This window comes from Pseudopipra pipra, chromosome 15 (assembly GCF_036250125.1).
Source record: "Pseudopipra pipra isolate bDixPip1 chromosome 15, bDixPip1.hap1, whole genome shotgun sequence".
Lineage (NCBI taxonomy): Eukaryota > Metazoa > Chordata > Aves > Passeriformes > Pipridae > Pseudopipra > Pseudopipra pipra.
This window is the reverse complement of record NC_087563.1, coordinates 12,791,485-12,813,254: the sequence shown is the minus strand read 5'-3', so window position 1 is coordinate 12,813,254 and position 21,770 is coordinate 12,791,485. Positions and strand designations below refer to the sequence as shown.

Here is a 21,770-nt window from a genome sequence, read left to right as displayed (position 1 = left end):
CCAGATCCTGGCATAGCAATTAGAGCTGGGTGGTGCAGTGAGTTGTTTCCCTGGATTTGGATCCATGCAGAAAGGGTCACACCCCAGTTGCTTGTGAAAATGAGGACTGCTCAGTGAGCTCAAGAGGATCTGGTTTTAGCTTGGCAGTGCAGATATCTGTTGTAGTGTGCCTGTGTCTTCCTATTCAGCTTCTGGGTGATGACTGCCTGGTGTTTTTATCTCAATTATTAATTATTGCAGAAGTAGCAGACAAATTGATATAAATTGGAGCATCTGCCCAAAAGAGAAGGAATGGGAAGAAAACTGTGTCGTTCCTGGACAACTTCATATTTTGACGCTCTTTTTTTGTGATTTCGTGGTCAAAGGAGCCAACTGGTGTGGGTTTTCTAACGTGTTTCTCCAATCTTCAGATCGCATTGCCCGAAACCCCAAGACTATCGTTTGCCCTATGATTGATGTTATTGATCATGACCACTTTGGATACGAGACTCAGGCTGGAGATGCAATGCGAGGGGCATTTGACTGGGAGATGTACTACAAGAGGATCCCCATTCCTCCTGAGTTACAGAAACCTGATCCCAGTGATCCCTTTGAGTAAGTTACTGAAACACAGCGGGCTAAGAGCCAGCTAATGAAATAACACCCTGTTACAGGGTTGGTTTACATCTCAGCATAGTAAAAGTCAGAAACAGGTGCTAAGCTACTTGCTTTTTGGCAGCCCTTTGCTTTGTTGGTTTAAAAGAAATGCATTGTATAGTAGCTGTGAACACTCTACTTTTCATTGCTGGGTTTTTTACCACCTTAATTCCCACAGAAGTTAACCTTTCATTGAAAACTGTAATGTGTAACATCTAACGTGGTAATTTATTACTGAGATCTTCCAAACATAACTTAGTATCCCTAATGCTCTGCCAAAAACAACAAACCAATGGTGGCTTATATGTCATTCTCAGGTGTGGGAAGAAGAAAACCTAGCAGAATAATTACAGCGATTTTGATGGTTGCAGTGCATTGCAGACGTAAATCTGTGATGAAGTTGTGTTCTGCTGTTTCTGTACTTGCCTCCATTAAGACAGTTCTGCTGTCCCTTATACAGTGTTAAAAAAAAAAAGTCAACAAAACTCTTTTTGAGGTTAAACTCAATGACTTGATCATACGACTGAGGCAGAGCACCACGTGTGCAGCACACAGGTCCCTCTGGGAGAGGTTGTGTCCTGTCACTTAATGGTGAACTCCTGCCTGTTTGGAGGAGAGGCACTGGCTGGTTCTGAAGGGACCCTAATCTGGTCCTCCTCCTCCTTTGCAAGTGGGAAATCAGTAGATAATGCCAAAACAACTGTTTGTTGCTCTGACAGGGCTGTAAAGGCACCGGGAACACTGGGTGGTGAAAAGAATATTTGTCAAATCTTGCTTTGTTTTTTAAATGTTTAGTTAGAGATCTGTATCTTTAAATGTGTTTGTAATATGGAGTCTGGTTTTTCCTTAAGGTCTCCTGTAATGGCTGGAGGACTGTTTGCAGTCGATAGAAAGTGGTTCTGGGAGCTGGGAGGGTATGATGCAGGTCTGGAGATATGGGGAGGAGAGCAGTATGAAATATCCTTTAAGGTGAGCCATGTTCTCTGGAAATTACTTTTGTTTTGAAAAGTAAGAATTGTTCTGAGGCGCAGAATGTGAATGATCTGTCTTGTCCTTGCTTTTGCGTGTGACTAAAGGTGAAAGAGCTGGGAGTAGTAAGATAGTGCACAGAAGAAACAGCGGTGGTGTGACCAGTCACTTGTGAGGGTCAGTTTTGGAGCATGATTAGCTGGGGTGTCCCCACTCTGTGGTCACAGATTCCGATGCATGCACTCCTCCCAGCAAGGGTAAGTCAGCTTGTGTGGAGCTCTCTGACTCTTGGGCTGCTTAGTGCTCACCCTGGCAAGATGATGAAACACTCCCCTCCTTGAGGGAAGAACGATTCCAGCAGCTCAGTGTTTGTCCATTTGAGTACCTCAGCCCTCAGCTTGAGTTCCTAGAGCTGAGAGCAACTTTCTGTCTGTAGTCAATCCATCTGACTCCTGGCTGCGAGGAACTGGGTCTGTTAATTACCCAGGAAGAAATCCCCAACAACTGGAGTAATAGCACTGTTGCTGGCAATGACTTTGGATCATTATCTGCCTGGCTTGGGGACAGTTCTGTTACTCACTGACTGACTGAGCTCCTCAGTTGAGGGCTTTAAAATTAAGAGTTAGCCAGCTGACTAAAAATGCTTACTAGTAGTAACATGTCACTGTGACCCACCAACACCGCTGGTAGCTGTGTTATCTTGCAATATGGCACTCTGAAATCCAGTCTAGGAAACCCACTGGAATGTCCCAGACCCTTGAAGGCAGGTGGCTAGTCTGGAATCCTTGCCATAGCCTGGAGTAAAGATTTCTACGTTAAACTCTGGGGTTTCTGTTTCAGAAGTTGAATATATAGTTTTATAGGTGTCTGGATGCCACTGATCTAAGCTAGTTGGCCTCAGCACAGGGCTAGAAGATGGCAGCACTGCTACTATAGTGCAGTTTAGCTTCAGCAGCTAAAATTCTGCAAGTCTCCCCTTAAAAGTCATGGCTGATCTCTTCTAAGACAGATTCCTAAATGTCAATGCCCCTGTGCAATTCAGAGGATATCAAACCACAGCAACCCATATTGCCATACATACACCCCGTGAGCTACTGGGCAGCAAACAGTGGGAGAAAAGACGTTCTTGAGACAGTCTTTTCTTCCATCATTTGCTTACAAAAAAACATAAGTAATAAAGTCACCTTGGAGGTCTCATGTCCTCTGTAATGGTGGCAGAGATTAGAGCCTTTTGCTCTTTGGGTTGCATGTACTGAAATTGTGTAACACACTCATTCTCTGCAGGAGGGGCAGTGTCAGTATTCAGCCTTTCTTCCTTTCTGAAAATGCTGGTTTCCAAGAGTGATGACAGTGGCTGGGTAAGCCCTTTGTCTCCAGTGCCACAGCAGACAGTCACTCTGCTTGATCTGCAGGAAATAAGACTACTTCATTCATCTGTTTGCTTATCCCCTCTGAAACACACTGTGGTTTATTTCAGTCCAGAGATGGTAATTTATGGAGGGATAAATTTGCTTTAATTAATCTCTGCAAAGACCCCCCTTTTTCTTTCATTGTGCAACAGAAAAATGAAGTTTTCACTGAAAGAGGCTCAGTGTATTTTCAGAAATTAAGATAAATTGATACATTCATCTGTGGCTGATAGATTTAATAATTCTGCTGGAATTGCAAGAATAGAAGGTTTGTTCATAGAATTTATGAAGCTATGACATTTCCTGGCGAGCTTAGAGCTACGATTTTACCTTTAGAAGCAGACTGAGATTTTTGTAGTTAAAGGTGCACTGTCAAATAATTTAAAGCTCTGGCTTTAGGTGTGGGGTACCTGCTTTCACATTATTTATTATCACATGGGATTTCAGATTCTGAGCGTGCCAGATTTACAGCCCAGCTTTAACAAAGAATCCATCCCTGTGTCTGGGCGTTGTGGGTGCAGGTCCTCTTTTGTACTGCTGGTCTTTAATCCATTGCATAGGATCTGGCCTTCTCCAGCCTCACCAGGAATAGAGGGCTTTTGGGGGTTTGTTTCGTGATTTTTTTTTTCTTAAGCATATTCCTTTTTTGGCCATGCATGGACTGTTCTTTACTGGATTTTGCCTTTATTTTAAAATCCAGGGCTCTGTTGCTGAGAGACTGGGAATAAACAAGTTTATTTAGGAGCCTCTTGCCTCTCTGTTTGGGGATCGTGTGTATTTCTGTCATCAGCTGGCTCTGCTTCCTCCTGAGCAGAAATTTTCAGGCAAGCCAAGAGAGAAATCATCAGTGTTTAGCACCTCAGAAAACATTTAGCTGGAGGGTGGATCAAACTCTAGAAGCCTTGCTCCTTGTATGAAATGCGTACACCAAACATCACTAGAAAACACTGCATGTAGGAGGGACAAAAAAATTTAGGTGAACTTCACATTAGAAACAAACTTTCTACCCCTAACTGCTGGTTTGTAGTTTTGTGGGTTTTACCAGTCCCTTAAAACAAATTTCTAGATTGGAATTGGAGGAGTCATCTATCCTTTCCATATTCAAGCAGAAAACAGGCATTTCTTCCTCCTCTTGCCCTGTGTATATCCAGAGCAGCTCAGTGCCTCTAACCCAGCACCTCTGCAGGTTAAGGTCTTCCTGTGTCAGGTCATCCCCAGACACAGCAGGCAGGTCCCAGGCTCCAGTGGTCCTTGCAGGTGTTGTCTGTGTTCAGATGAGCCTCCTTTGCTCCATGAGCTCTGCTTGCTCTGGGCAAACTGCTCTGCATATCCGTGTTCTGAGAGAACCACTCTCCTCCTCCTCCTCCTCCATCTCCTCCATCCCAGCTGCTGACCTTGGAGTATATTCTTGTATTTTAGAGAAGGGGTAACAAGCATTCACAGCTGTCTCTGTGGGGCACTTGTCACCTTTCCTTTCTGTTCCCCCTAACTACAGCCGTGGTTCCTCTGTTCAGTGGACTTCATCGAGGTGGATTTTCTTGCTTTTTTTGGAGTCACTTCTATACTTCTTCTCTCTTACAGCTTTTCCTGGTCTTTTTTATCTTCCTGAAATTATGTGAACAAAATTGAATGCTTTACCCAAAGTTACAATGGGCCTTTCCTCTTCTAAACACAACTTAATAGCTGCCTACGTAACCACTTCATTTTTTTTTTTACATAAATGCATTTAATTTTGAGCAGTATATATGGAGCATTTAAACTGTTCCCTCCTGCAAATGCTACTTTTTACAGCACTTATCTACGCTCAGTTTCATTTGAGATCATGTTGCCTCTTTTCCAGTATTTTTTTGGCTTCTCTTCTGTTTGGCTTACATAATCTTCAGTAAACTGCTTCACGCCTCTCTTCCATAAATATATAGTCTCTGATTTTTTGGGGTATGGGGAAACAGAAGAGTAAAAAGGGATGTCTCTGGCTCATATAGGCATAAATATAGCTGTACTTTGTACTTCAGATCTTGAGTGGTGTGGTTCTCTATCCTTTAATTGCACATTGTACTTCAAGAGCAATAAGAGATTGTAAAGCCTTAATAAAATTCACTAGGCAGTACTTGTGGTCTTCACTCTGTGCTTCAGCAATAGGAAACAGCCACTGCATTTATTCTGGTGTTGGTAGATCATTGCATTTTTCCAAATCCTTTTCCCAAAGCATCAACACAGATTGCTTCTGATTTCCAACAAATCCAAGTGCTCCATAGTTTCTGTCCACAAGTCTAATGCCTGCATCTCCTGTGCCCCATATCAGCAGCACATTTCTTATTCCCATGTTGCCACTGGCAGGCATGTAGTTCGGGTGCAGCTGCCCGGGGATCCCTTCTGAACATTTTCAGTTGTGTTGCTGAAGTTAGTGCTGATTGTGAGCCTCCACTGCTTATTCCAGGCACATCCTCGCACCACTTTCCAGCAGCTCACGTTTGCCCACACTGAAACAGGCCGGGCATTCTGCTGCTTTTTTTTGTGGGGGTTCTTTTTAGCCAGCACACGCTGCTTAATTCTAAGGCTCTCGGCTGCAGTACAGGGTGGCTTCTTTCTCCCTCCCTATATGGTGATGCACAGATCAGTTTCAGATCAATGACTTGAATTTTTTGCCTCTGTCCACCCTGTGTGCTCTTTGGGTTCCAGAGCAGCCTCCCACCAAGCAGCAGCAGGGAAGGGCTCCCCTCCACTCTCTGATTATTGGAAAGTGCTGTGATTACTCTTGAATGCTCCAGACGGTGAGGAGGGGCTGTGCTGGTGTGTGATGTGAGAGAAGGTGCTGTGCAAACACGCAGATCCCAGTGCCCCATGAGCTACCTTAATCTCTTATAGAGCACTATGTTCCAGCTGCAGGAGCAGCTGATGCTTCTAATACAAAGCATTATAATTTTCCTGAATTATTGGTCTCCCTTGCTCTCATCCTCTCACCTTCCTTGTTATGCAGAGAACCCCCCTGATTCTCTATGTCTTTTTCTTCCCACCTTTCAGTGTGTGCTCAGACAACCAGCCAGCTTCTCTCCGTTGGTCCATCCCATGGTCTTCATTTCTGTTGTGCCTTGCAGGAGCAGCTTTGTTTTCAAGGCTTAACTCTCTCTTTTGTGTTTTTTCCCTCTCTTGGGAAGCATTGGCTCATCATGGTGCAGTCTTTGGAAACCATAAACCTTGTATTCCCAGATAATGTGTGTTCACACACCAACTGCAGCATTGTATTGTGTGTTTGAGAGGAGAGGTTCAGCTGTCTTACCTGACATTGTTTTCTGAAATTGCAGAAAGGGAATTGGATCAGCATAACATTCCCATGTAGAGAATAGGTGGCATATTATCTGGTGCTTTCATAGCATACTGACTGAGTCAAAGGCTCAGACGTTGCTTTATGAATATGGAGTTACAGCTCTCCAGGCCACTGGGAAGATGGAAGTAATATCACCGGTGCTGTTATTTTATTTCCCTTGTGTACATTTTTATTATTAGGGCGAGATTGTGGCCTTAGCTAAATCTGTTGCAGTAGGCCCGTTGACCTCAGTGTAGCCAGGTTATCCCTTAATTCCAGCAGATCTGTCAGCTGCTGGATTCCAAGCCCAAAATGGAGATTGGCAAAATAGTGCCTGAGGAGGAAGAGAAATTTCCTGTTCTCTCCTGATGAGATCTGATTAGATTACTGTGTAAAGCACTGTCTGCCTGTCCAGCTTTAATTCTTGTTCTTACGGTGTTCTAGTAAATGGCTGATTGAAATCAGGTGTGTCAAGTTCAGGCTGTGATGTTTTACTGTCATGTCAGCCAAGGAGTGAGGCACCATCTCACCCTCTGTAAAACAGCAACAAGAAGAAGCTGGCTCCCCTGGAGCCTTCTAAGGAGAAGGCAGTCAGTGACAGTCAGTGTTGTGGGGAAGGCATGAGGTGCTGCCCCACAGATCAGCACCGTTCCAGCTGTCTGACAGCGTGGTATTTTTAGCACTGTAAATTTTGGTGTGTCATGCCTGGGAACTGTACCCTTGTTTAGAGACAACCAAATCTCACTGACTGGAAGCATTCCCTTAGTGAGCACACAGCTATTTTGGGTTTTCTTCCCTTGCAGTTATTCCTTGACAGACCCTTGGATGCGATTTCCTGACCTTTAACTCTGTCTTTCTTATACTTTTGTTAGCTGTGTTTTACCAATGCACGTCACGCTCTTTCCCTCTCCCCCTTCTTCCAGTTGTATAGATAAGGACTGGTAATTGTCTTTATGGAGGTTGTAATGAGTTCTGTCACCACACAAAGCAGCTCACTAATAAAATAAATCAAAGCAGCAACGAATGAATGGAAAGCATGCTTTTAAAATTAGATTTGTACTGCGGGTGCCACACTGTCACTTGCAGCGTGACACACCGTTAAAGAGGCACAGAGTTGGTGAAGTACCTTGAAAGGGTCACTGAGCTCTGCTAGAAGGAATTAGGAAGCCTTTCATTGCCTCCATTGCAGCATCATTTGGAAGGAAATATTTTAAAGCATGATCAGGAAAAGAGTATGTAAAACTGATGTTAGATTTTACTTGTTCAGTAACTCAGTTAAGCAGCTTTTCTGATCATATAGTTACATGTGTTCACGTAATGTCATCTTCTATGCCTGGAGTCTTGTAGCAGTTTGGAGCTCCTGGTCCAGCATACCATCAGTTCTGTCCAGCTCCTCACACCCTCTGCCTCTCTCCAGCAAAGGGCTCTGTGAATCAGTGCTGTCTGTTTTCACTTCACAAGATCTGCAGTGCAAGGACAGTGCTCTCCTCTCCAGCTGTGCTGACTGCAGGGCTCTGCTGCTCACCTTACGGGTAGGGACATCGTGTTTCAGAGGAGAGGTGTATTCACAGTGGCCTGACTTGGAGGTGGAGCAGGTGAGGCATCCTCTGGGCAGCCAGCAAGGATAACAGGCTGGTGTTTGCACTCAGGCTCGTGTTACACTAAAATGCAGCTGCTGGGAACCTTGTCAGGCTTGCTTGATGCAGAGTGCAGGGAAGGGTAATACAGGTTGTCGAGGATTGTGTGCGTGTCTATGCAACTGAGCTCTGGGCTTCTGCTGCTGCTCCTGCAGCTCTTCATAGTTCCCAGTTCTGTTGCAGCTCTTACAGCCTTACACAAACCATTTCTGTCATAGAAACGCAAAACATGTCCAAATTCCTGTTTCTCAGGCTATCTGTTCATGTCCCAGCAGCAAAATCGCGCTGTGGCCCTCTGCAGCCAAAAGCACAGCAGCTGCAGAATAAGAAGGATTTCTAATTCCATGAGAAACTTCACAGAAGCTGAGTGCTAGTTTCTTTTTTCATCTCTTCCATACCAGCCTCTCAAGACACAGCAGGGACAAAAGGAATGAAATCCTGTCGCAGAAGTGTTTGTCAACTTTCTTCTTGTCTCTCTCGCCATAACGACATGTAATTAAATACCCTGAACTTTAGAAGTTGCCTGTGAAAAATATTCCTCTAACTGAGAGCAACCAACCTCCATTAAGTTATACACAGTCAGCAAATGACTGTAATTATTAGGGCCAGCAGACAGAGCTAAAACTCCAGAGGACTTCAGTGTCAGAGCTAATAATTATGCAGCAGCCTTGGCCAAATATTTCTCTTCTGAGCTAAGTATTTAATATTGTCGCTGTGGAATATTAATGGAATTGCCTGCAATGTGTGAAGCTGTTGACTAAGCTCGTTGTACAGTGAACTGCTGTGGCTCAAATTAGCCACAGTGAACAGGGGGATCAAGAGCACTGCAGCACCAGCCTAAACACTGCAGCCCTCGGGGCACTGCCATCGGATCTGGGGACAAACTGCAGGGCAAGGCAGTGCCGTGCTTCAGGAATTCAGAAAGTCATTTGTTTGGCATTCTGAAGGGTACTTTTTCTTTAAGTCTTTTTGTGAAGCATATGAATATGTTTCTTAAACCTAACGAAGGAGATTGGCTGGTTCAGGAAACATCTTTTGTCTCACTCGGACAAAATTTTTACATCTGTGCTATAAATAAGGAATAAAAGAATGTTGTTGCAGAGTACTGGCACAGAGTCAAATCTTCCCAGATGGGGAAGGAAGCTTCTGGGCCTAATCTAGACGTTAACCAAGCATCAAGGTAGTCATCTCCAACTACAGTGTGCTCTAGTGACTTCCTGAGGGCTTTTTTAAAGCTATTTATGTGTTACCAGGCAGAGATTTCCAGTTAATTGTAAGGCTGCAAAAGCAATGAGTGAATGTCAGCAATGAAACCATACGAGAGCAGTGATATAACCACGGGAAAAAGTAGCAGTTTCTTCTGATTTCTGGCACTTGAACAGGCTCATGAATTCCCTGGAGCCTTTTGCATAACACATGACCACCTGTACTACATAGATGGCCTCCCTTTTACAGCATCGTTACACAACCTACACCCAGGGTTTTTATGGCAGCCCAGTTTAACTGTTGTGGTTACTATGGCTGTAATAATGTATATCAGTTTAAAGCGAGGTGTGTGCTGTTCTCTGGGTGCTCGGATTTTTTTCCCCTGTTCTTTTCTGTGAAGAAGGCTTGATAGCACTTGTGCTAAATCAAGGCTTGCTGCATGGCTCTAAGCGGGTAGTTATAGGATTTGAGACTAAGGCAAGGAGGGGAGGGGATTTGGGAAGAGTGTACTTTAATGTAAAAATCTGGGTTAAGCTTTTTCAGTACTTGGAAGTCTTTTTTTTTCTTTTTCAGTTTTCTCCATAAACCAAGATTGAATCTCTTTCTCTGCTGTTCCACAGGTATGGATGTGTGGAGGTCGCATGGAGGACATCCCTTGCTCTAGGGTTGGTCATATCTACAGGAAATATGTTCCATACAAGGTTCCCACAGGAGTTAGCCTGGCAAGAGTAAGTGGTAGTGGCATTCCCCACTACATGTGTCTGACTGCAATGTGACCGTGCTGTTGTCTCCTCTGACCCCTCAATGGAGAGACAAATATAGGCTTTGTGGTCTGTAAGTTGCACTTGTACAGTGCAAGTTGAGCAGTTTTGCAGTGGTGGACGTGTAGCACAAAGGGAAGAGAGCCTGGGGAGCTGCAAGACGTGTGCTGACAGCTGACAAAGGCTACTGCTGGGTGCTGGGAAGGGACTCTGTGATCAGGCACTGGCTATAAAAACAAGATATGGCTTTATTTGTATAATACTTCAGTCATTTTATAGCTGTGCTCTCCAAGAGCAGCAGGCTTCAGCGTGATGATTGCGTTTTGGTGATTGAAAGACCTCTCAACTTCAAGCATCACAGACCACTGAATGGGCAAGCTGTAATTTTCCACAATGGAATGTTCACTGCCATCTTATTTCTTAATCTAGTGTAGCCCAAAGAGGAAAGAGCTTTTGCCTATCATGCACTGGGTTTCTCCAGTTAATTTTTAAATTGAGAAGGGACTACATTGCCCTCTGGTGGGAGAAAAAAATCATAGAAGCAGGAACGCTACAAAACTAAAAACCACAAAAAGGTGCCCTGCTGTTCTGTAGTTTATGGCTTGCTCGGTGTTAAAATGCTTCCCAGTTTAATAGCACGGCCCTGGTTATAGATTTGGATTTATTCCTCAGCCCAGCAATGACCTGTCAGAGCGATAGAGCGCTCTCCTGTCTGTGCCATCTCTTCAGGAAGGAGCTGTATTTCTTTTGATTCAGTATTTGGCGCTTGTGAACTCCCACAGTGCTTGAAGGAGATGGCAGACAGGTGTAGCCAAGGCTGTTTCTTGGCATCTAAGATCATTTAGTCACCTTGAGATAAACACCTGCTCTTGTTTGGAGGCTGCATTCGGGGCAGGGTCAGCACACTGCTCACTCTTAGCATCCTAATTTTTTTGGTAGTAAACGATCACTGCAGGACTGACCAGCTTCATGCAAGGTGGGCAGGGCAGTGCTGCTGGGTCACTGGAGTCACAACTGCACATGGCAAGTCTTGGCACCAAGAATGTGCCTGATGTTGCCAGAGAACAGTCCAAGATCCAGCAGTCTCGAGGATGCTGTGACAAGCAGGTTGTCTCGAGAGGGTGGTGTTTATTGCTGTCTTGGAATTGCACAGTGGATTAAGCTTTTCAGTAATACATGGAATGTACTCCTGCCAGGAGGTAAACCCTTTGCTTCTGTTCTGAAGGTTCATCACCTGAAAGTTCCATATTCCTGAGGTATGTTAGAGTTTTACCCAAGAAAATGGAAAAATAGTGCTAAGAAAGAGTATTGTGAACTGAAGCTTTCCAGAAGGGAGTACTGCAAATCCCATTTCTAGATGGATATAAAAGATGCAATAAGAAGGATTTAAGAAAGCAGCTTTTTGTCAGAGACCTTTGAATGTCCAGTGGTATTTACCAGCATCATGTTCTGACTAGTTTCTTTACAAAAAAAAAGGAAAAAAACCCAACTTTTGATTAATGTTGTTTTTCTTAGCCACAAGGAACTAGATATAATGGCCAAGTGCCAGGATTCTTTTGACCTCAACTGAAAATATCTTTCTGAAAGTCCCTTGGAACTAGAGAATAATAAAAATAATCTTTGTCCTGAAGCTGGAGAGAAAGAGTGGATGTGAATGAAAATCCTTTCTGAGCGAAAACATGCGAGCTGCTCTGAATGCTAATGTCAGTGGTTTGTGCAGTGCTCTCAGGTGGTTTTCCTTCTCGTTCTCACCTGTGGCTGTTGCCCACACAGAACCTGAAGCGGGTGGCTGAGGTGTGGATGGATGAGTACGCCGAGTACATTTACCAGCGCAGACCAGAGTACCGGCACCTCTCCGCGGGGGACGTCGCGGCCCAGAAGGAGCTTCGCAACAACCTCAACTGCAAAAGCTTCAAGTGGTTCATGAGCGAGGTCGCCTGGGACTTGCCAAAGTTCTACCCACCGGTGGAGCCTCCAGCAGCCGCCTGGGGAGAGGCAAGTTTGTGCTCTGATGTCTGTGGTTTGGTTTTGTGAGGTCGCCCGTGTGCTCCGGTACTGGGTTGCTGTGAGTAAGGTGCAAGAGAGTATTTCAAGATCTGCTTGATACGTTTCAAAACCCAGAACTCCTCTAATGTTGCAGTGGCCTGATCAAAGCAGGCAGTTGGGCAGGCAGCTGCTTCTATTAATGCACAGCTACAACGAGAACAGAGACTTGGCTTGTTCTGCACGCTGTGTATTTAGTAGGAATCAGAACATGCCAAAGAGAGGACTAGGGAGAGGAGGCAGCTGAGCAATAATATTTCCAAAGGGCCTCACAACTATGTTGAGTTACTTTGCTCCTTAGCTTCCCCACCTGAAAGCCAGAAAACCCATCCCTGTTTTTGAAAGTCGGGTGCGTTCTGGTTAAAAAATGACCCCAGGAGTGAAGTCGTGGATTGCTACACACAACTGTGGCAGACAGTGCTTCTGATAAGGTCAAGAGGAGATGAGCCCTGGTGCTGTTTGTCAAGGCCAAGGCCTAATGAGCATTTCTGAGGCCACAGTGTGGGTGAGGAGGATCCACCATCACAACATCACGGTGGGCTCTGCAGTCCTGTGGGTTTTGCTGTGAGATGGAGGTTATGGTACAACTGGTAACGGGTCCTATTTTGAGTTCTGTGCTTTCTTTCAGCTGTTACCTGCCAGCTCAGACACACAGTTAAGTGAGGAATCTTAAAAATTGTCTCCCTACAAATATTGCTGCTATTTGAGGCAATTTGAGCCTTCTTTCCTGTCACCTGGTAGGAGCAGGAGATTCAGTGACTAATTTACTGTTTCAGATACGCAATGTAGGAACTGGACTGTGTGTGGATACTAAGCATGGAGCCCTGGGATCCCCACTGAGGCTGGAAAACTGCGTGAAGGACAGAGGAGAAGCAGCATGGAACAACGTGCAGGTAACAATCCATCTGATAAATCATCGGCCCCTAAATTTGGGGATGGACAAGTTACAAGAACCAATGTTTAAGGAAGACCATTGCAGAGCTGTCAGGTGCACCCCAAAGCTCACATGCTAATTGTACTTGATGAGCTGGTAGCAGGATGTGGCTTGTGCTTGTGGCAGGGTCTGGAGCCTGGCAGACTCTGAGCAGAGCTTTTACCTCTGCTTTGAAGTTCTCAGAGCGAACAAAAGAAATCACAAGGAAACAATATGCCAAAACAATAAACCAGTAACAAGGCAGCTGTAATATGTAACAAAGTGAATATTAACTTCAAAGGTTGTGCTGAAAGAAGTGATAGAGGAGCATCATGCATATTAATGAACCTGCAGGAGCATTCAATAAGCGCTCACTATCATCCTCCTGACAGGAGGCAAATGCATTATAAACACGCAACCATTGCTGGAGAGAGATGATACCAGCCGGGTTATAGATTCACCCTCTCAACATATAAGGTGCCAGAAACGACAGCTTTATTGTAACAGAAGGGAGGAAAATATTAGTTTGTCTAAACTGTAGCAGATGAGCTGAGAAAAGATCAAGAAAACAATGCCTCTATTACAGAGCCATGCATAACTCTTCAGGGAATGGCTTCAGTAGTAGGAGACAGAGGGTTGTTGCATATCAATTTTGATGCATGAAAAATAGAAACAAAACCAATTTACTCAGGCACAGTCCAAAACTAAACCCCTGTGTCAGGAGGATCTTGAAAATTAACATTGGCTTTTGTTTAGGAAGAGAATGTTGCTTGAACTCTGTGGAGTGTTGAGCCTAAATGATTGTAGTAATTTCTCTCTCAAGAGGGGATTAAAAGAGAGGCAGGAAGAAAGTGGCTTCTGTGTGCAAAAGTTTTTAGCCACACTGGTTCTGCTAGCAGCACCCTGATCATTACTAGTCTTTCTTACTGCCCCATGAGATATCTCTGAAGAGAGAACCATTCCTCCACGTGCCTCCAAAGGAGCCCACAGAACACCCCTTCTCCTTAGGGGCTGAGATGGAGGAGTGCTGGCTGTAGCCCTGCAGAACCACACTGGCTAGTGCTGGTCACAGAGGACACTTTTATCAAGGCCACAGAATTGCCAGGCATAGGTTGTGCCCCATTTCTAGAGCTAAACCCCTTTCTCTGCTTGTCTGTACTGTCCATCCCTTCATTTCACCTGAGAACACTGAGAGTTCATTGCAGGGTCAGTAGAGGAAAGTGCCAGGAAGCATTGCCCACGTGTTTGCCCTTCTGACACTCCTGTGGGGTGGGAAGCTGTGGGCTCCTGGTCTCTTGTCCCAGAAGGTGTGGGACAGACTTCTCAAGGTGACTGCAGGCTGGCTGTGCAGACTCGGGTGTTTACTGCCAGCGTGAACTCAGAGCTCCTGTAGCTCTCTGCCTTTTTCGCTGGCTGTGAAGGGCTGTAATTGGTCAGCTGCTCATTTAATCCTTGATGTATGTCTGCATTGCAGAGACACCCAGGCTGACCAGCATGGCTGGCTGCAGCAGCACAGGCTGTGGCAGCTGGTACAGTCTCCCCTGGTCAGCAATGCTTGTCCCCAGAGGTGGGAGTAGTTTTTCTGTAGAAGATACTGTCCTTTCCCTGAAGTCACCCCCACCCTGTGGGGACAGAGAACAGCCTCCTGCTGGTGAAAACATCATGCCCAAGTACCAGCCACCCTGAGGGTCCTGTTTGTCCTGGCAGGTGTTCACCTTCAGCTGGAGAGAGGACATCCGTCCCGGGGATCCTCAGCACACCAAGAAGTTTTGTTTCGATGCCATTTCCCACAGCAGCCCTGTGACCCTCTATGACTGTCATGGAATGAAGGGGAACCAGCTCTGGAGATACCGAAAAGTGAGTCTGTGTGTGTGGGCGTATTCGTATTCTCTTCTAAGGTGTCAAATTGCCTGTAGGCACTTAAATTTCTTAAAATGTCACCACTCATGTTTTATTCCTTCTCTCCACGTAGCTTCAATAAGAGAATCTGCAGACAATCTGTTGTCATTGTGCCATTAATTACCCTTGATTAGAAAGAGGTCACTCCCCCATTCCACTGGTTAGAAAGGTGAGGACTCCAGGGTTCCTGAGCAGAAGGGACACTCTCTGCAGTGTGTCCACAGCTGGCACTGAGGTGATGCAACACCTTTGCAAAACCCGTTTGCAAAGAGGTGTTCTGAGAGTTGGTTTGTTCTGGAAAATCGTGCCAAAAGTAGATAAGGATTTATTCATCCTCCTACTAAAGCAACTAAGCTATTGTGGGCAACAGGAAAGTAAATTCTTGTCTCAGTGCCCGATCCTAGTCCTTGCAGTCTGCTGGCACAGCGCCCCAGAGTGATGCAGCAGGATGTCAGCCTGGAGAGCCTGTGGCTTCAGGGACAGCTTTAGAGCTTCCCAGTGCAGGTGTGAGGATTGGGCTGGATTCTGTTGCAAGGGTTGGGAATGAACTCAGACACTTGCCAACCATGCAGGTGTGGAGCAACTCTGGATACACTCAAATGACACAATAGCTTGCCTTGGTTTTTAAAACTTCTTTCTGTTGGTTTTAAAACAGCTTTTTTTTTTTTTTCTGCTTGGCAACCTCACATCAAATTTCTCTTCTCCAGGACAAGACTCTCTACCATCCAGTCAGCAGCAGCTGTATGGACTGCAGTGAGAGTGATCGAAAAATCTTTATGAATAGCTGCAATCCTTCATCTCCAACACAGCAGTGGATATTTGAACACACAAACTCAACCATCCTGGAAAAATTTAACAGAAATCTTGATCTTTAAAAGACTGAGAAAATATATATATATATTTTACAATTATAGTTTTTACTGGGGAGGGTTACAAAAAATTTTTTTAAGAATACTTTTTTTTAAACATTTAATGAAGGTAAAAGGGAGAATCTCAGGAGAAGGTTAACAAGCAGGCCAGTCTTTATTGTGAAGATGCTGCATCCTTCTCTTCTGGGGATGGTGGAATTTTAAAGGCTTTGCCAGAGCCAATTCTGTGCTGAGACTGAACAGAAACTCTGTTTTTAGAGGAGTCTGAATGTGATTCAAATGGATTTTTTTTTCCTTTGTTTTGTTTTATTTCCCACCTGGGTCTTGTGTTAAATGATTTTGTTATCCAGGACCCTCCAGGACTTTTTGTAGCTGCTATACCACCCGCTGAAGTGTTCCCACAGCTTTATCTTCCAAACGCCATATAAGTAAAATCCTGATACAGGATTTAAGCCTCCTATGAAAAAAAAAGAAAAAGCCCATCAATGGAAAATGAAATGCATATTTTTTTGCCCTAGACCAAATATATTTCAAACAGGTTGACATTATTATTTTCCAAATCATAGCTCTGATGAAGGAATGAGCTCTAGTGGAAGTGCAGCCAAGTGTTGGGAATATGGCTGTAGTTATTAGCAATGAGAAATCTGTGTTTCTGGTCCATTCACTTTGCAGTCAGTTTGTCACTCACTGTTGAATCTTCAAGGTGAAAGATTAGCGGAGGGTTTTTTAAGTAAGCACAGTTCTTACAGGTGAGGACTTTTGCTAAGAGCCTTTGGATATCAGGTTCCAAATTTGCTTCTTATTCATAATCCTTTTAGCACAGACACCTCCAGGGTTTCTCAGAGTTAAATCTACTACGTGCAGGCAACTTCCATTCACAGTTGGTGTGAGCAGATTAATCAAGGATAATCAATTCAGGGCTCAGATTAGCCATTGGTCTTTATCCATTTGTTCATCAGTCTGTAATTTGTTGAGTCCTGTGGTCAGTAGTGTTCTAGGCTTGTGGGAATGTGCTGTTAATCTCTCCTCATGTCCCAACATCCACGGCGCTGTACAGTTTACTGTGACTGGAGATCTGTTTGCTTATGCAGAGATGTGGGATTGATGGACCCATTTTACTGGTACCCTCTCCCTTGTGCAGTCAGTGAGCAGTACAAGGTGTTAATCCTTCTGTTTTGGCTGTGGGATCTGCCAGACCATGAACCAGGATGGTCTCATCCTAGAAGCTGGAATGTACTGATACTAAACGATGAATGCAAGCTAGGGCACAACTGTCTGCCCCTTGAACTCTCTATTGTGATGTGCTGACAATGGATCAAAATCATCTCCCCCTCTCTCATCCTCACAGCTGAGGCCATGTCTAGCCTCTTTTGCCATCTTACCTGGTCCATGCAGTCATGGAGCATGGGAAACATTGGGTGCTGCATTGCAGCTGGGATCAGGCTGCCAAAAAGTGTTGGTGTCTAATGTTTTGAGAGTGAAGAAAAGAAAAAAAGCTCTAGGTTTTCCTTGTGACAGTTCTGCAGCAGTATTGTATGGAAGTGAGACCAGCATCAAGCAGAGTTGACATCTTATGTTCTCAGTTACTACAATATGTCTGTCATTAGGATCCCTTTTCATTTCTGTGGGAGACAGAGTCACCTTCCAGCGTTTTGTGTCTGGCTGCTGCTTTCCTTAAGTTATTAATGCTCTCATTAGTCTAGTAGTGCTGACTGTGGAGCACTAGATGGCCTGACTAGATGTCTTTATGAATGTTTTAATACCTGTGGAACAAGAAGCTGCTTGTCCATGAACAGTGATAGTTTTTTATAATTGGGACACAATCAGCAGATTCTATAAATGGACTGTAGGTTGTTCTGCTTGCAGGTTGCAACTTTGTGTGTCTTAGTTTTCTAATGAGAGGAATAGCTTCTGTTTCTAAAATGCATGGCTTGCTTTGTACTTGGGCTCACCTTGCGAGCCTGCTTGGCTCACAGGATGCTTCAGAGAGAACTGCAGTAATGAACAGGTCTTTTACCACTTGGAGATCTTAATTTGGAGATAAAGGTCAGCTCTTACTAATTTGCACCAAAACATTAGGTAGTAGTTGAGGCAATTCCAGTTTGACAACCTACCACCAGTACACAGAAACTGGAGCTTTAGTGTGAGTGGTTTTACCAGCTCCTTCTTAGTGTGGTTTATCTGTTTGCTGAAGGTTTGGTATCTGAGTGTGATAAGTGCCTCACAAATTCTGTACATTTCTGACTAGCTCGCTGGGCTTTGAACTATTAATTTATTTGCATCAATTATACTTTTCAATACCCTAGAGGCTTTGCTGACTAATGCAAAGACTTAATATAGCCAACCATCCACTGATTGAGAAATAGAAGCTGTATTTCATCATCTGCATCTTTAACTGAGCCTTTGCTGGGCAATCTGGTTAATTATTCCAATTAATTTTGGTTATTTGTAAGCAAAATTGCTAAAGCATGAATACATAAGCAAATCTTCACATCCGCATGTGAGTCAAGACTGGAGATTAAATACCGGTGATTATCTAATGCAAAATAAATGTTTTCATATTTTTTCCCCAAAAAAGTATCGAAACACCCCTCTTTTTATGTCTGCATAAGTTCTGCTGCTTTTAAGTATCAGAATCCGAGACAACAGAGGGATCCCTGGGTGTGTGTTGTGTTGCATAAAAATACTTTGATTTGCTCTTGAAGCTGTTGTTGATCTCTACTGGTGCTAATCTCTAAGGCTTACAGACAGTAAATAGGTTTGGGGCTCTCATGTGTGCAAGGTGTCTTTTCTCATACCTGGGAAATTAACTTCCTTTTCCACACCACAAGAGAAGAATGTGGGAGCCTCCCCAAAAGGGGAATACAGCGTCATTAAAATAAAGATGTGCCTTTTTAAATGTAAATGTACAGCAAATGCTTAAACTTGAACCATTTCCTAGTGCCTTGCTGGACAAGAGAGGAGAGGGGAAGGAGTTGGGAGATAAGGATGTAAGAGAAAGCTTGACTTGTGCAGTGTTTGTGTGTGTTTTTTTAAAATGTCTGACTTTCAGTGCAAAATTTGTGTGAACGACAGTAATTCAGAAGCTCCTGGGTTTCCTCTGTTAAATCAGTATCATTAATGACTCGAGGGGATGTTGTCACTCTAATAGGAAGACTTAGAAAGGATGGCTGCTTCCTCTTGGCATGCTGTAGCAACTGGAGCTAAGCTGGAGGATGTCTTGGGTTACCTGTTGGATGTTTCACCTCATGGTGAAGGCTCATGATTTCACTGGCATGCAGGATCCTGCATTTTATTTTCTAAGTATGCAAATCACAAATAGTCCCAAAAGCATATAAAATCTGTAGCCAGAAGTGTCTTTCAGAAAAAGTCAATGCCTTCCATCAGTAGGAAACTTTTTAAAGGGTGAGTTAACAGCTCTTAATACAGAAGTAGCAAGAAAGCAATTTCTCATCCTGACTTTCTTCCTGGTTGGTTTTACAGCAGCCTGTGCACAGGGCTTTGCTTTCCTTTACTGGAGAGTTCCAGTCAGCAAACTTTCCTCCTCCCCTACTGCACTGAGATCAGTATACTGAGAGTCAAACAGGCACCACCAGCATTGCAAGAGCACAGTGCTCTGGGGCTGCTGCAGGGCTGTCACAGCAGCTCTGCTGGCTCACATCACCCTGGGGAGAGATCTCCTAAAAGCCATATTGGGCAATTGTGGAACTGCTGATTGAAAAGGGAGAAGATTATATTTTAAATTGTCTTTCAAAGATACGGACAGGCACTTGAATGGTTTTCAGGCTGTCAACCTGTCATGCTTCCAGTCAAAATAGCCCTGGTAAAGCCATGTCTGAAACAGCCTGGCTCTGCCAGCACAAGCACTGCACGTGTACCTTGCATCCCACATCCCACATCCACTCCCAGCTCCTGTGGTTCATGGATAAACTGTGTGGTTTCACAGGATACACAGCAAAGGGGAGCTAGCTTGGGAGTCAGGAGCACTGGATCCTGCTCCCAGGCTCCTGTGGCCTGTTACTTGATCTTAAGCAGGGAAATTCTGTGTGCTGCAATTTCCTAGCTTGTGTGGGATTTACCTTTAAGTGCTTTATTTTCTGACCTAATGAGTGTTGAGTCCAGATTTTAAATCAAGCTGCAAGTCCTCACCTGGTTCAAGTGGAGAGGAGAGATGCGATGGGTGGAGAATGGGAAATGAGACCCGAAATTTCCATCAGCATTCAACACAGATTTGTCAACTCATTTCATATTCCTCATTAACCATTCAGATTGATTTATTGACATCATAAATTTAAAGTGTAACTGAAATAAACTCAAGTCCTGCTCCAATTGCTCCTTAGTAGTGCCACACTTTAGCTTGGAGGTCTGTATGGAACTAGGCAATGATAGATTATGGAAAACCTAATAAAAAGCCTATGACTGTTTTTGACTCTGCCTCTGCTAGCTGAGTACACTCCTTTACTTTCTGCATTTTGAGCTTTCTTGTTGCTTCTGTATATTCAAAAGACTTCAGTGATTCCAGCAGATGTGAGGGATTTGGGAGTTTTATATAAAGCCACTGGATCTATGTGGTCTTAACTATACTAGTTCAACTCTAGTTGAAAAAAGTCCTAATCCCAATTAGTGAGCAAGGAAATGTGAACTTCAACCACAAAACAAGATAAAAACTGGTCAAGCTACTAGCCTGAAACCTTAGCCCTTATGATAACAACAACAAATAGCTTTAGCCTCTAGGGTGGAGAAGGGAATTGGTTTCAAAATGCATTCTCCAGGATCTCAGTGATTAGGTCTAAGTTTGTCTGTTCCTTGTACTGCATGCATTTTCTCTGTAAAACTGGATGGTGCCTCTTGAATCAGTGTGTATTTATTTTGTGCATATTAGGACCAACAGCCTAATATCTGGGGGTGGTAAAGGACTTGTAGCACTTTAATGTAGTAGCTTTCATAAATTGGAAATCATTGATAGAATGCCTAGTGTTTTTAAAGTTGAATGGACTTCCTTTTATAATATATTTAAAATAAATTTTTAATGTGTTTTCTGAAATCTGTGTGCGCAGACGTGACTGTCCCTGCCTGTTTTGCTCCAGTGATGTGTTTCTCTTCTCTCTCTTTATAAGCTCAGTTATCCCTGGTCGGGTGTTTCCCCAACACAGGCTTCCTGCTGTGCCACACACTGGTGTCCTCCAGCCCCCTTGGGAAACGTCCTTCCTGGCTGCCCTTTGCATTGGGAATAGAGCACAGGATTTGCTGTGTGTACACACGAACAGCCAAGGAGCTCATGCCCGAGTGCTGTGTTGGGTGTACAAGGAGGCTCAGGCAGCCAGGGGCAGCTCTATGTCTGCCTCTCACAGCTGCTTCCCAGCAGCTCTGAAACCGATGGGAACAATCCATCGTGTCCCAGAACTACAGCCCAGCAGGGGATCCTGCAGCACCTCAGCTCAGAGCTGAAGGAAGAGCTGAGAGGAGGAGACATGAGGAGAAATATAAGATGTGGACAAAGCTGGAGTGGACAAAGCTGGAGGAGACGTGGAGGAGACGTGTTCATGCAAGTAGGTGCCCAGGGGTACTGTCCTGGATGGACCATGGCTGTGGTGGATGATTTGTGCCCAGGTAGAACCTGTACCCCTGAGGGATGGTTGCCATGGACAGTACTTGGTAGGGCACACTGGGAAGCACAGAGGAGCGGAGAAAACCCAGCTATAATTGTCCTTTCTGTGCCTGTCTGCCTTGGGAGTGACTGCTGGGAGATCCATCCCACACCTTGGTTTGCAGGGCTTTAACAGCTCAGGGCCCTGTTTGTGTTCTGATCTCCATGTGGGGAGAGCAGGCTTGGCCCAAGACAAGGGAAGTTTCTCAGCATTGCTCATGTTCCCACTAGGACCCTCAGTGCTTTCTACTGTCACCACTTCATGTCTTCAGCAGCCTTCTCAGCACTCCTTTTTACTTACCTCCTTTGGGTGAAAAACAGTGTTGAAAACGGATGGGAGACAAGCAATGAAATGTGTGAAGATCTACGTGTGGGGAAAATGAGCCTGTGTGAGGGAGAGGAAAGGCTCTTTCTGGGGGGACCAGCAGATAACTGCAAGGTTAACTGTTTCCCCCGGGAAGGCTGTGCTGTGATTCT

The 21,770-nt window shown here is 44.5% G+C and overlaps 1 protein-coding gene across 1 annotated transcript in view; it reads left to right on the top strand.

Moving 5' to 3' along the window:
• The window catches only part of GALNT10 (polypeptide N-acetylgalactosaminyltransferase 10), an 81,952-nt gene extending 61,262 nt beyond the window's left edge, over nt 1-20,690 (top strand). The window contains exons 6-12 of the mRNA XM_064671978.1: nt 411-594; nt 1,488-1,605; nt 9,782-9,889; nt 11,696-11,917; nt 12,742-12,858; nt 14,586-14,735; nt 15,485-20,690. Of these exons, the coding sequence (XP_064528048.1) occupies nt 411-594; nt 1,488-1,605; nt 9,782-9,889; nt 11,696-11,917; nt 12,742-12,858; nt 14,586-14,735; nt 15,485-15,652 (1,067 nt within the window). The 3' untranslated portion in view covers nt 15,653-20,690. The remainder of the gene's footprint in view (nt 1-410; nt 595-1,487; nt 1,606-9,781; nt 9,890-11,695; nt 11,918-12,741; nt 12,859-14,585; nt 14,736-15,484) is intronic.
• Nucleotides 20,691-21,770: the final 1,080 nt, after the last annotated feature.